At 31.5% G+C, this 15,741-nt stretch overlaps 1 protein-coding gene and 1 pseudogene across 1 annotated transcript; both read left to right on the top strand.

The window, feature by feature from the left end:
- The first annotated feature begins 6,840 nt into the window (after positions 1-6,840).
- Positions 6,841-8,365, top strand: LOC127127768 (1-aminocyclopropane-1-carboxylate oxidase homolog 12). The gene is made up of 3 exons (XM_051057041.1): positions 6,841-7,406; positions 7,548-7,869; positions 7,973-8,365. The coding sequence occupies exons 1-3, from the start codon at positions 6,868-6,870 to the stop codon at positions 8,231-8,233; spliced, it is 1,122 nt and encodes a 373-aa protein (XP_050912998.1). The 5' UTR covers positions 6,841-6,867; the 3' UTR covers positions 8,234-8,365.
- A 3,759-nt stretch (positions 8,366-12,124) lies between these two features.
- Positions 12,125-13,794, top strand: LOC127127767 (1-aminocyclopropane-1-carboxylate oxidase homolog 1-like; annotated as a pseudogene).
- The last annotated feature ends 1,947 nt before the right edge of the window (positions 13,795-15,741 follow it).

The raw sequence follows: 15,741 nt of genomic DNA, 5'->3' as shown, positions 1-15,741 counted from the left end.
AGAAAGCAAAAAGGCAACTCAGGTATAGGTGACCCTCACAAAGTCATTTAAACCATAGAGTTGTAAAAATTTGCTACAAAAAAGAAGAAAAAAGAAAAAGAAAAAGAAAAACTCACCCACTATTAGTTGGTTCAGAGGTATCTGACATTGAACTCGGTAGAGCGGATTACGATCCGATCCCCCACAACTGCAGTTGGATCAAATAAAAGGGTTTACACATATTTATGTGCCAGGAACCCCATGTTTAGATCATAATCACTAACAGGTCACTCTGCTATGTAGCATGTACGGATAACGTGCTTAATGTGATTGCGCCTGAATGAAAAGGACACAAAAAGAGATGAAGAGGCATGCCTAGGTATTGTGGGATAATATGGGTTGGTTAATATAGGAATAGAGTCTATGTCCGTATTTTTCGGATAAGTGTCATCATGATACCCTTAGTTCACTCAGTTAGTACCTATCACTGCATCCCGACTTGAACTTAGAACCTTTTTAACCCGAAGCACTCGTTTACACCAGTTTTTCTTCTATGAACTTTTTAGTGTTTTGCTTGAGGACAAGCAAGGGTTTAAGTGTGGGAGAATTTGATGACACTGAAACTCACCGTATTTTCGACTCCGATTTCGCATGCATTTTAGTTGTTTTATTGCCATTTTGTTGTGTTATTACTATGTTTCTCTTTGTTTTCAGGTTTTTACTTTAATCGGAGCCCCGATCGAGAAAAGGAGTGAAAACGAGCTAAAAACCCTAAAATTCAGCATTTTACACTTGTGGCTCCCACTGTGGCTGGCGCCATGGACCCTGCCATGACGTGTCCTAGCTCAACTTCCCTCAACTGCCATGTTCCCCACTACTTCCACTAAGGCGCCACAGATTGGCCTTGTGGCGGGCGCCACAAGAGGAAAAGTTTTCCCTCCCAAATTCAAACTGAAGGGCATCCTTGTCATTTCCATTATTTTACGTGCCTATAAATAGAGACTCGAATTCATTTGTTTAATCATCCAAACTTAGAGCAGAGGCAAACTTAGAGCAAACTTAGTTTCACTTAGGCATATATTCAGTATTTTAAAGTGGTAATCGCTTCGCATTGGGGTGTTACCACAATTGTGTAATCGAGTTTGTGATCGAGTCTGTAATCGAGTTTGGAGCACTTTGGAAGGAAGTTAATCCTGCCGCCATTTTCATTTCCGCTTTGCATTGTATTCAACCCTCCGATTGGAGCAGGTTTTTATTGCTTGCCTTTATCTATTTTAATTTCCCGCAGTGTCTTTACTTTATTTATTTCCCGCAGTGTCTTTACTCTTTACTTTATTTATTTCCCGCACTGTCTTTACTTTATTTATTTCCCGCACTCTCTTTACTTTATTTATTTCCCGCACTCGCTTTACTTTATTTATTTCTCGCACTCGCTTTACTTTATTTATTTCTCGCACTCGCACTACTTTTATTTATTTTCCGCACTCGCACTACTTTTATTTACTTTCCGCACTCGCACTACTTTTATTTACTTTCCGCACTCGCTTTACTTTTATTTAAATTAAAATGCACCTTTACTTTACCATGTCTAACTAAATCTATAAGGTTAGAATGTAAGGATCTTAATTGAACCGATAATCCTTACAATTGTTCGTAGAAACACTTAAGGGCTATTTTAACTTTCAACTTAAGTTTTCCCGCACTTAATTTCCGTTGGGTAAGATCGAAAGTCGTCCAATGTCTTTTTAAACTTAATTGTTTTTAACTATTTCAAAAACAGCGAAAGCGCTTTGTTTAGTTCATTAGGAGTTTTTAACTTAAGAAGAAAAGTGATTTTAAAACTATTTTCGGACGCGTTTATAAGTTTAGAGTCTGGTTCGTGAGAATCTCTTTTGGTTAAGAAATCCAGGTTAAGATACTTTTCAACTTAGTCAAGATACTATATTTCTTAAAAATAGGTTTACAACTCTAACGCAATGCGCGCCTTTTTATAAGTGACAATAAGAGGGTTTGATTAGGGAGTACAACTCGGTTCTGAATACGCGAAAGCGACAGTTCCCGTTAAATTGGTTCTTTTCAAAGTAGGAAACACTGCCCATAAGTAGTTCCATTAGCAAGTTCTTGGATTATTAATTGATTATGTGAATTACATTCGACCCTGTCTTTATTAATTGAACTTTATTCAACACTTTACTTTTCATTGCACACTCTAAAAACCCCTATTTTGATTACCTTAGATAAACACCATAACAATAGATAATGATAGATTGACACTTGGTCTCTGTGGATTCGACAATCTTTTATATTACTCTAACGTGTTCGTATACTTACGAAAAGCACGCATCACTTAGACTCAGGATACTCATCACACATGACTGGTAGGAAAGATTGGTTTGTCAACATGAAACCCTCAATGAAGAACATGGTAAAATTTGCAAATGACAATACTCTAGCATCTGAAGGTATCAGTGATATTTTTATTATGAGGAAAGATGGCAAAATGTCTGCAATTTCTAATGTACTATACATACCAGACATGAAAAGTAATTTGCTCAACATAAGGTAGTTGGTCGAAAAGAACTACAAAGTGTAGATCAAAGACAAGGTGATGAGAGTTCTTGACTCGGGTGAAAGGTTAATCTTAAAGGAACCTATGTCTCATAATAGAACCTTCGTGATTGAACTTAATATGATGGAGCACAAGTGCCTTGCAACTCCAAATTGCAGGGATGAATGGATATGGCATTATAGACTTGACCATCTCAATTTCAAAGACATCAGAGATCTGAAAGGAAGAAATGTGGTTTCAGGGTTACTAGAATTAACATTCTAAATGAAGTGTGTGAAGAATATGTACAGACGAAGCAGTACAAGAACAACTTCAGCAAGGATGCATGAAGCAAGTCGAATGCAATTCTTGAAGTCATATACTCGGATGTGTATGGTCCTATCTAGGTGGATTCGATTGGAGGTAACAGATATTTGTCACATTCATAAATGATTTCGATCGAAAACTGTGGACTTACCTGGTTAAGAAGAAAAGTGAAGTGATCGAGATATTTGCCAAATTTAAATCTATAATCGAAAGACAAAGTGGCCGAAAGCTCAATATTCTAAGGACTGATGGTGGTGGAGAGTATGTGTCAAAAGACTTTGACAAGTTATGTGAGAAAGAAGGGATTATACATGAGGTGGTGTCACAATATACTCCACAACATAATGAAATGGAAGAAAGGTATAATAGAACCATCATGAACATGGTGAGAAGTATGTTGAAAGGCAAGCATCTACCCAAAGAATTATGGGGAGAAGTTGTGTCGGCTGCAATATACATATTGAACAGATGTCCGACGAAGAAGCTAGAAGGAGTTACACCAAAGAATGTTGTCCCCACCAAATTTTAGTTGATTTATGAAATTTATTACTCTATTTTAAATTAAAATAATTTTGGTCTCTCAATCATATTTTTGCCTTAAAGTTAATGATGGTTCAATCTTTAACTAACAAGTCTCTTGTGAAACATTACAAATAATCGTATATAAGTTTATTGTAAATTTTGATAAATAAAAATATAAATAAAAAAATAAATATCTCATCTATTTTCTATAAAAAATTGTGAGAGGACGACCAAAACTACTTAGACTTAAAATAGGGTGAATAATTTCGTGAATCAGGTAAAATTGAAAATCAAAATTGTAATTTGGACTTGAAAAAAATATATGTTATATATATTTTATTTATTTTAAATTGTAATTTTTTTACAATACCTTTTAAAGATTCATTCTATAGGACTACCCCTTTAAATAACATATGCAATACAATGAATGAATATTATTAACAACAAATGATTATTTTAAAGCATTAGTTAAAAATTAAAATTAAAACATAAAAGTAATTTAACATAAGCTCTTTTGTTATATTATTTTTTTTAAAAGTAAAACACTCTCTATGGATATTTTTCTCTAATAGTATTTTTACTTTATTTCTTGTTTTAATAAGATTTGTCTTAATATTCCTATTTTAAATTTGACAAATTGAAGAGAAAAAAACAAATAGAATTGTAAAAGTTTTTTTAATTTAAAAAAAAAAGTAATTGTCGTTTTCGTCCCCACCATATTTTAGTTGATTTATAAAATGTATTCCTCTATTTTAAATTAAAACAATTTTGGTCTCATAATCATGTTAGTGCCTTAAAGTTAATGATGGTTCAATCTTTTAAATAACAAGTTTCTTGTGAAATATTACAAATAATCTTATATAAATTTATTGTTAAATGTTATATATAAAAGAATAAATAAAAAAAACATTTCATCTATTTTCTATAAAAAAAATTAGAGGAGGACCAAAACTATTTGAAGTTAAAATAGGGACAATAATTTCGTGAATCACTTAAATTGGAAATTATAATTGTAATTTGGACTTGAAAAATATATATGTTTTATTTATTTTAAATAATAATTTTTTTAGAATACCTTTTAAAGATTCATTGTATAGTACTACCCCTTTAATTAACATATGACTATGTAAGTATTATAAATTAGAGTTTAATTGAAATACACTAATAGTGTAAAAGAATTTTACACCGTCAATTAATCATAGACGTCGGATATTAAAAGAAGTTTGACTTTTATTTTAAAAATATATAAAGTAATACAAACGGATGATGGTGATGAGTCGACGGTGTAAAACTTTTTATAATCTCTATAAATTAACTACAAAAATTATGTATACAATACAATAAATGAATATTGTTGATAATAAATGATTATTTTAAAGCATTAATTAAAAACTAAAATTTAATCAGTTAAATAAAAATGTAAAAATAAAAGTAAACAAAAGCTCTTTTGATATATTATTTTTTAAAAAAGTAAAACACTCTCTACGGACATTTTCTCTAATACTATCTTTAATTTATTTCTTGTTTTAAATAATATTTGTCTTACTATTCCTATTTTAAGTTTGACGGAAAAAAAAAACAAATAGAATCGTAAAAGTTTTTGTTTTAATTTTTTTATAAGTTAATTGCCATTTTTGTCCCCACCATATTTTAGTTGATTTATGAAATGTATTCCTCTATTTTAAATTAAAACAATTTTGGTCTCGTAATCATATTTTTGCCTTAAAGTTAGCAATTGTTCAATCTTTTAAACAACAAATCTCTTGTGAAACATTATAAATAATCGTTTAAAAATTTATTGTGAAATTTTATAAATAAAAGAATAAATAAATAAAAAATATCGCATCTATTTTCTATGAAGAAAATGAGGGAAGGAAGAAAATTGTTTGAATTTAAAATAGAATAAATAATTTTGTGAATCAAGTAAAATTGGAAATCAAAATTGTAATTTGGACTTGAAAAAACTCTATGTTTCATATATGTTTTATTTATTTTAAATTGTAATAATTTTACAAAACCTTTTAAAGATATATTGTATAGTACTACACCTTTAAATAACACATGTCTTTGTAAGTATTATAAATTGACTACAAAATGTGTGTATAAAATACAAGAAATGAATATTGTTGACGATAAATAATTATTTTAAAGCATTAATTAAAAAAAAATCATCAGTTAAATAAAAATGTAAAAATAAAAGTAAACAAAAGCTCTTTTGATATATTATTTTTTTAAAAAGTAAAACACCCTCTATGGACATTTTCTTTAATACAATCTTTACTTTATTTCTTGTTTTAAATGAGATTTGTCTTACTATTTTAAGTTTGACAAATAGAAGAAAAAAACTAAATAGAATCGTAAAATTTTTTGTTTTAAAATTTTTAAAAAGAAGTTTGATTGTGGTTTTTTTCCCACCATATTTTAGTTGATTTCTGAAATTTATTACTCTATTTTAAATTAAAATAATTTTGGGCTCGTAATCTTATTTTTGCCTTAAAGTTAATGATGGTTCAATCTTTAAATAACAAGTCTCTTGTGAAACATTACAAATAATCGTATATAAATTTATTTTAAAATTTTATAAATAAAAAGATAAATATCTCATCTATTTTCCATAAAAAAAAATATGAAAGGAGAACCAAAACTATTTAAATTTAAAATAGGATGAATAATTTCGTAAATCACATAAATTGGAAATCAAAATTGTAAATTGTACTTGAAAAAAATATATGTTAAATATGTTTTTTTATTTTAAATTGTAATTTTTTTACAATATCTTTTAAAGATTCATTGTATAGTACTACCCCTTTAAATAACATATGACTATGTAAGTATTATAAATTGACTACAAAAATTGTGTATACAATACAACAAATGAATATTGTTGACAATAAAAGATTAGTTTAAAGCATTAATTAAAAATTAAAATTTGATCACTTAAATAGAAATCTAAAAATAAAAGTAATTTCACAAAAAGCTCTTTTGATATATTATTTTTTTTAAAAGTAAAACACTCTCTATGGACATTTTCTCTAATACTATATTTACTTCAATGATAAATACAGATTATTGAAAGGAAAAAAAGATATTTTTAATAGAATTTAAAAAAGGACAATTTTATTTGTATACAATATATGGAGAAAATTAGAATTTTTTTAAGGAAGGAAAATGGAAGTTTCTTTTAATATAGAATAAATATCTGTTATAAAATTTTACTTATTTTAAATAAAATATTTTTTTATACCTATTTAAGATTAATAGTATACCATATATTTTTTATAAAATATATGAGAAAATGGAAGGTTAAGGGAAAAGTGAAATTTTTAATTTTTGGTTTGAAAATAGAATAACCAAATTATAATTTTATTTTTTATTTTAATGTTCTCTCATGTCCAACCCTATATTAACGTTCTCTCTTAACAAAATCTCTCAATATCACATCTACATTTTACGTTAGAGACAAAAGAGTGTGCTACCATTTCACTCTGAACATGGTGGTAGAAAAATCAAAGCAATTAGAGGAGTTCAATAATTTAAGTTCAGAGAAAATTGCTGAAGTGAAAGCTTTTGATGATTCAAAAGAAGGTGTCAAAGGTTTGATGGAGTCTGGGGTGTCAAAGATCCCACGCATTTTTCACACTGGGAAGCAGAACATTGATGAAAACTCAGCAACAGACATCAAGTTTAATGTTCCCATTATAGATCTTAAAGACATACACAACAACCCAGCTAGGCGGGTAGAGGTAATTAGCGAAATTCGAAGTGCATGTTGTGAATGGGGATTTTTTCAAGTGATTAATCATGGAATTTCAGCTATTGTCTTAGATGGAATGATTGAGGGAGTTCGTAGGTTTCATGAACAAGATCCTGATGTAAGGAGAGAGTTTTACACACGTGATACAAGTAAAAAAGTTACGTATTTCTCAAACGGATCACCTTTTAGTGGTCAACCTACAAATTGGAGAGATTCATTCGGTTTTACTATTTCTCCTAATCCATTCAAACCAGAAGAAATACCATTATTATGCCGGTACAAATCATAATCATATTTCATTGTATACTTAGAGTTTGACATATGAGTTATATATGTTTTTATGTTTAAAAAATATATATTTTGAAGCTCAACATTAAAACTATTTTAACCACTGATGAGTTAGTTTCATACATGCAGAGACATTGTGATTGAGTATTCCCAAAAAATTAATGATTTGGGTTTCACTATGTTTGAGTTGTTGTCAGAGGCACTAGGACTCAACCCTTCTTTTCTCAAAGACTTTAATTGTGCGGAAGGACACTCTATTCAGGGTCATTACTATCCACCATGCCCTGAACCCGAACTAACTTTGGGCGCTTCCAGTCACACTGATGCCGACTTCATCACAATACTTCTGCAAGACCATATTGGTGGTCTTCAAATTCTTCATGAGGGTAAATGGGTCAACGTTCCTCCAATTCATGGAGCTCTTGTTGTAAACATAGGAGATCTTCTAAGAGTACGTATTATAAGTTGTTCTTATCTTATGTATTTTCATAGACTCTTACATTATTATTAACATGTTGTCCAATTTAATGACATTTTCTTTTATGTTGTTGCAGCTTATCTCAAATGGCAGGTTTGCAAGTGTTTATCATAGAGTCTTATCAAAGAAAGAAGGCCCAAGAATTTCTGTTGCAAGCTTCTTTATAAATTCGCCTGACCCAATTGAAGGTGAATTAAAGATTTATGGTCCTCTTAAGGAGTTAATTTCAGAAGAAACCCCCAGAATCTTCAAAGACGTTACTATAAAAGAATTTTTGGCACATTATTATACAAAAGGCCTTGATGGGAAATCTTCCTTGGAGCCCTTCAAGATTTGAGTACAACATTACATAATATTTGATATTTTCATCGGCCAGATCATAATATATTTGAATAACTATGCTTATTTTTTTCTATATGCATGCTTTATATGTATCACGTTTTGGATATTAAAATAAATGAATTATCTATGTTCGTTGGCATTTTCTAAAATAATTAGGTTGAATATTTTAACCAATACTTTTTAAAAGAGAGGAAATACGTCCTATATTTTCACACAGAAAAAAGTTGTGAAGCAACTACATGGTGAGAAAATAAGGTATTGGAGACAAATTGAATGAGCTTGTTGACTATAAGCATGAAATGTGACCTAAGTTATATTTTGTTCAGTTGCTGTAACTTTAAGGGAATGTTCATTTCTCCTCGAAAATAGTTTGATAAAAATAATTTGGTAATAATAATATAAGGCAGCTAATTGAAATTCGTCAACTCTATGGGTCATTATATGATGTTGGTTGTGAATATAAGTGGAAAAAAATCTAGAAAGGGGGTTGAACATACATATCCTATTTAAAATGATTTGAAAACTTCCAACACAAAAATCAGAGTTTAGTAAGCGAAAGCTAAAATAGCATAAGATGGAAGCATAAACTCTCATCGTTGTGGATTCTAACTAATGCATTTCAATCTCATCATTAACAGAATGATCAAACAATGACATAAGTCAACTTGAACAATTCAAATTTCTTAATCTACACAATTTAATGTCTCAACTTAGACATGTTGTTTTATACAATAAACTTAAGCATGACTCAATAGGTTCGATGCAATGCAGACCCGCGCTTAAAAAATAAATCACTACAAGCATGATCATAACCTAAATGACATACAAATTATGATATGATTTAGCTCTACATGCTAAACAATAAAAATTAAAAGAGATAGGAAATGACTAAAGTACAAAGAGATGTATTGTGGTTCGGACACCAACCTCACTATGCCTACTCCAATATTCGATGGTTTAAAACCATTGGAAAAAATAATCACGTCTTTCACTATTTTCAATATTTAATATACAAGTATTTTGGTACAACTAACTATCATTAATTTAGATGCTAATAACCACATTGCATTATCCTACACATGAATCCAATGACAATTTGTTTTGTTGATGTAGATACTCAACTGCTACACACAAGATCCTCAATAATCTTGATCCAATCATCTTGATATCCACAATAACCTTCTTCAAGCCTCCTTTCTAAAATATTCTTCCCTCGAATCTGATTAAGACTTATCTGAGTGATTATCATTAGCCTTGATTAATTGGATAACTTTTTGCGAAAACCTTTACATGGTTTCACCATAGTCTTCAGTAAAGTGTATAGACACTCTTATCTCTTTGTAGACAACATATGACAAAAATACCTGTCCAAGAAATGATTCTTCCATCTGATACACAAAAATATAACTTCAAAGAAAAACATTAGATTCCCTAATGTACCTTTTATCTACCTCTAACAATTGTTCTTGATAAAGGTTGGAGATGATAAATAGTATATGAATAATCTCACACACACAACTAAAATTTACAAGATCCACATTCTAGGAGGTTAATCACAAGGTATCGACAAGGTATTAGGTGCTGTTGAATAAAGAAGACTTTCTAAGTTCTCTCAAGGTTCTTGACAAATAAGGGTTTCAAGGTTCTAAGTGGTTGTTCTAAGATTGATAGATCCAATCACTTGATCTCTCTCTCTCTCTCTCTCTCTCTCTCTCTCTCTCTCTCTCTCTCTCTCTCTCTCTCTCTCTCTCTCTCTCCTCTCTCTCCTCTCTCTCTCTCTCTCTCTCTCTCTCTCTCTCTTCTCTCTTCTCTCTCTCTCTCTCTCTCTCTCTCTCTCTCTCTCTCTCTCTCTCTCTCTTCTCTCTCTCTCTCTCTCTCTCTCTGGGTTTCTTATTCTTAAACAAGAACACAAGAACAACAACGAATCTAGAGTTTTATTTCCTAACGCTTTTTATGAGATTTTCTCACTCGGTGATACACTCATAATCATAGACAAAATAAGGAAGAAAGATACAATACTAGGGCAAGATAATAGACAAACTCTTTTAGGAATGATAAATATCAATTATCTGAGACAAATGATATTTTTTCAATTCATAAAGTTATGATTTGAGTCATGTATGTTTCATGATTCGACTCACACCTTGCTATGATTTGATTCAAATGAGGCAGAGAAAAAACTCACTTTTCATGATGCTTTATGATTTGACTCATGCATCAGTAAGATTTGAATCACACAACCTTGCAACATAATTTAGGTGGTTATAACTTCTAATTCAAGAAATACTATGATTTTGACATAAAAACCAACTACTAAGCTAAAAGAAGACTAAACACATGGACTATAACAACTAATATAATGAGATAAGAGGTTTCTCAAAAGTACAAAACTCAAATAGCTGAAGCGAATGAATACCGATACAACATATCATTCCAAGTGAATTACACTAGTAATGCTATGCTAGAATAACAATACAGATAATTCACATTACGAAAAGATACCAAACAAGCAAGAAATCAAATGATATATGTACATTTTAAAATTGGAAAACAATCAAAACTAAACAGCGATACCGATGGTGACTGTAATTTCAGTCTCCCCATTTTTGATGTTTGGCAATTTTTAGATATTATGATGATTTGATTTGAGCGATTATTTGGAGAAATATTGAACAATGACTAGTTCATAATTCTGAATTTTTATTGATTAACACATCGTAATGATAGGGTAAACTTTGATACTTGAGCATTCATGCCTCCCATGTATCAAACACTTATGTGAATATCGATAATATCTTGACAACATCTCCCCCTTTGAAAAAATATAAAGAAGAGAAGAAAAAATGCTAGCTAATATCCATATTTTAAATAAAGCCTTGAAAGTTAAGGACAATAAACTTGCAAACATGCATAGCAGCAATAAATGTAATGTCTAAAAATAATAATAAATAAGATATAAATGATATATCAAGAGAGGTAGTGTATCAATAAATTACATAATATGGCTCTAACATGCCACAAAATACGTAAGACAATAACAATATACAAAAACATATCCAAAATAGTAGGAAGTACTAAAATAAGTGTAAAACATAGAAACTAATATGAAGAAAGATAAAATGCATGATATAGTCTGATACGATACATGAACAACTAAGCTATATCAACAGGAGGAGGATCAGAAGAAAAATGAAGGAAAAAACCGAGTATAATAATAAAAGTGAAGGTAAGAGAATAATTTATAATATTTTTTAGTTAATAAATTAAAGCAAAATATTAACTTAAATTATATATATGAGTAAATTCATGGCAATCTCTTTCCCTTTCTCCTTTCTCCGTTTCTTTCCAATATTGTTTTGAGGATTTTTTTGTTATGATTTTCATTGTAATTCTATTGTGTATTCTTCATCCTCCTCCTATTGCAATTATTCATTACTCCTCTCTCCAAATTTACAGTTCATACACTCCTCCCTCCATTCTCTATTAACGAGTAATAAAAATGAAAAATATTAAAACCAATAAAATTAATAATTCTCTATTATCATCTCCGACTATATATATAATATATATATAGATATATATATATAATATATATATATATATATATATATATATATATATATATATATATATATATAACTCAATTGACCTGCTCAATTAAATATAGTGATGTGATGTAGAAACCTCTTGAACATGACATTATTAGAGAAGTAGATATATATGGAACTTAAAATACTCATGGCCACCAATAAAGCGGTGCACCATTTTTCTTTATGATTACTTTATTCATATATATAAGTCAAATTACCACGTTTTGATTATGTCTTTAATGAATTGGGGTCTTCATTACTTTTATTGATATTAATTCCACATTCAAAGTTATCTTACTTATATTTATATAAAACAAAGTGTCTGCGTCATTGATTGGATTGTTCTCTGCCCATATTATTTAAATTCTTCTTCCTGTCCAATTTTCTCTACTGCTATTCTCTGTATTTTTTTTTTGTTAAAGGCAAAGACAGTGCTATTCTGATATTGTTTTCCTCTAAATATGGTGCTTAAAAACTCAAATGAATTAGAGGAGTCCTCTAATTTTACTTCTGTTAGAAAAGCTGAAGTGAAAGCTTTTGATGATTCAAAAACAGGTGTCAAGGGTTTGGTCGAGTCTGGAGTGTCAAGGATTCCGCGGATTTTTCATACTGGCAAGTTGGACATCGGTAAAAACTCAGGTAGTGACTCCAAGTTGAGTGTTCCGATCATAGATCTTAAAGACATAGACACCAATCTAGCTCGGCGGATAGAGGTAATAAGCGAAATTCGAAGTGCATGCCATGAGTGGGGATTTTTCCAAGTGATTAATCATGAAATTCCCATTACTGTCTTAGATGAAATGATTGATGGAATCCGTAGGTTTCACGAACAACATGCTGATGTAAGAAAAGAGTTTTACACGCGTGATTTAAAGAAAAAAGTTACGTATTTCTCCAATGGAACCTTGTTTAGTGGTCAAGCTGCTAATTGAAGAGATACATTTGGTTTTGCTGTTGCTCCTGTTCCTTTCAAACCAGAAGAAATACCACCAATATGCAGGTAATCAACAAAATAGTAATTTGGATTCTCTGTGTTGTGTCCTGAATATTGAATTATTTTAACCATTGATGATGTGATCCATACTTGTAGAGATATTGTGATTGAATATTCCCAGAAAATCAGGGACTTGGGCTTCACGGTCTTTGAATTGTTGTCGGAGGCGCTAGGACTTAAACCTTCTTACCTCAAAGATTTGAATTGTGCCGAAGGGCTCTTTATTTTGGGTCATTACTATCCACCATGCCCTGAACCAGAATTAACTATGGGCACATCTAAGCATAGTGATAGTGACTTCATCACATTACTTCTACAAGACCAACTTGGTGGTCTTCAAGTTCTTCATGAAGATAAATGGGTCAATGTTCTCCCGGTACATGGAGCTCTTGTTGTAAATATAGGAGATCTTCTACAGGTAAGTATTAAAAGTTATCGTTGTTATTTTCGCATCTTCTATAATTTCTTACACAATTGAACATTATCCACTTGTTTCATCATAACGACTAAAAACAAAATCCATAATTCTTTCATCATTGAATATATGTGGTAACAATTTTACCTATTTGTTTTGTATTATTACAGTTGATCACAAATGATAGGTTCATAAGTGTTTATCACCGAGTCTTGTCACAGAACATAGGACCAAGAATTTCTCTTGCAGCCTTTTTTGTGAATTCTCCAGACCCAATTCAAGGTGCGTCAAAGATTTATGGTCCTATTAAGGAATTGCTTTCGGAAGAAATCCACCCATCTACCAAAAACATTAGTATAAAAGATTTCTTGGCACATTATTATGCAAAAGGCCTTGATGGAACTTCTTCCTTAGAGCCCTTCAAATTATGAATTCAACATGACGACATTTTCTGCTATAAGTGAGATTTATATGTTTCCTGTTTTCTAGACGGTAACAAATGAATTATCTATGTTTGTGGACATTTTCTAAAATAATTGGATTGAACTACGAAATTATACCCAAGAACTTCTAAATTAGATGTATGTGACTATATTTTTACACATGAGATAAGATAATGAGTGTTCGCGGCTCTAATTTTCACACGTGGAAAGATTTTTGTAACAACTATGTAGTGTTATATAGTGTTGGAAGTAACTTCCCTTAACTCTATGCTATGTCCAAGAGCCTCAATAAACACCTCTCTCTCTCAATGAGAGAAAGGCAAATCTTAATGGATAAATTCCAAGTGATACACACTCTCAACTCTCTAAAGAGCATAACGCGAACTACAGTATCAACACATTACCGTCAGCGATTGTTCGCTTGCTACCACATATAACCGGCCACTAGCAAGTCTCATAAATAACTCCAAAAAAACCACCGTATAAGACTTCTCACTATCGCGGGTAAGCCATTACTATCAAAATTGGTTATAAATCTACTAAGGCTTCTGAGTCACCCCGCCACTGACGGTGACGACGATGAATCCGTAGTCAGTGGCGACTGGTGATGGCAATAACGACGAGAAGAAAACAATCATGCAATATATCCATACTTTGGAATCAGGAAGCTTCCGTCTAGGACCATCATCTCCGATCTTTAAGGTAAAGATGATTAAGTTTCTTTCACTTATGTTAAACAATGTATTAATTCCTGATTTTCATAATGGTTCAGTGGTGTTTCCTTATATCTTCAGTGTTTAATTCTAATTATGATTATGCCGGACTGAATATTATGATTAGATGGTTATTCCGAGAGCTTTATGTTAATGCGTGTATTATGATTATGCCGGACTGAATATTATGATTAGATGGTTATTCCGAGAGCTTTATGTTAATGCGTGTATTTTTTAAGTTATGTACATACCGAAAAACTAGTTGACCAATCAAGGTATGAGATCGAGAAGCCTATTTGAGTATATGGATTCTTTGAGGTCGAGTTGGCATGACAACCGAGTATGGTAAGATTAGAAGACCGGATAATCGACCTGTCATCCACTAATCAGAATCTGGTTAGGATATTTGAATAAGCAAGACGGGGCCGACCTCCTATAAAGCGGAGAATGATCCGGATAGTGCAAGTCGGATATGACGACAAGGCTATGATGTCATCTGAAGGGTCATAAGAAGAAGTTACAAGATGATACATCATGGCTGAGGAGTTATAATTATTGAAGAGACAGACGTTACATGACAATTATAAGGGCGACAAACGTTATTGACAGGATGATTTATGAAGAATATCGGGAGTCAACCAAGGAGGGAGAGAGGGAGATGGAGACATATAAATAGGAAGATGTTTCGAGGGTAAAGGGCAAGCAAAAAATAGATAAATACACATAACAGACACTCCAACCATTCATTTTAGACTCTCCTTGACTGAAAATAAGGAAGTTAACTTTTTAGTATTTTTTAGCAAGAACGTTTGGCGACCACCATGGGGCATTGGTAAAACTTACCCAGACCACAAAAAACCATCATAAAAAACGTTAATACTTCAGTTGGACGATCTCGGGATCATCTTCCAGTCGAAGCTATCCACCTTCGCCACCAGATATAACTCAATTGCCCGCAGTGATAGAAACACTTCGTACACAAAATGAGGCCTTACAAGACAGTGTCCAAGACTTGCAAACACAAAGTCTTCATGATGGAGATGCAGAGGAGGAGCCTTTAGAGTCTCAATCTTTATCTGAAGTTATCTGGGATGATAAAGTACCAGAGAACTTCAAGCCACGGTTGCTAGTATCTTTCAATGGAAAACTGATCCACATGAGCATATTATTGCCATCAATAACCAAATGGAAATAATAGAGGCTTTTGACTCACTCAGGTGTAAGCTCATGGTAGGACCTTTAAATAGGGTGCTTTGAGGTGGTATATGAGTCTACCCAGGTTCTCGGTCATCAGTTACCAAGACTTAACCAAGAAGATGGTATAATACTTTTCGGCAAGTAAGCATAA

This window comes from Lathyrus oleraceus, chromosome 3, assembly GCF_024323335.1.
Source record: "Lathyrus oleraceus cultivar Zhongwan6 chromosome 3, CAAS_Psat_ZW6_1.0, whole genome shotgun sequence".
NCBI lineage: Eukaryota > Viridiplantae > Streptophyta > Magnoliopsida > Fabales > Fabaceae > Lathyrus > Lathyrus oleraceus.
Note: the sequence above shows the minus strand (reverse complement) of the source record. Positions and strands in the feature narration are given on the sequence as shown.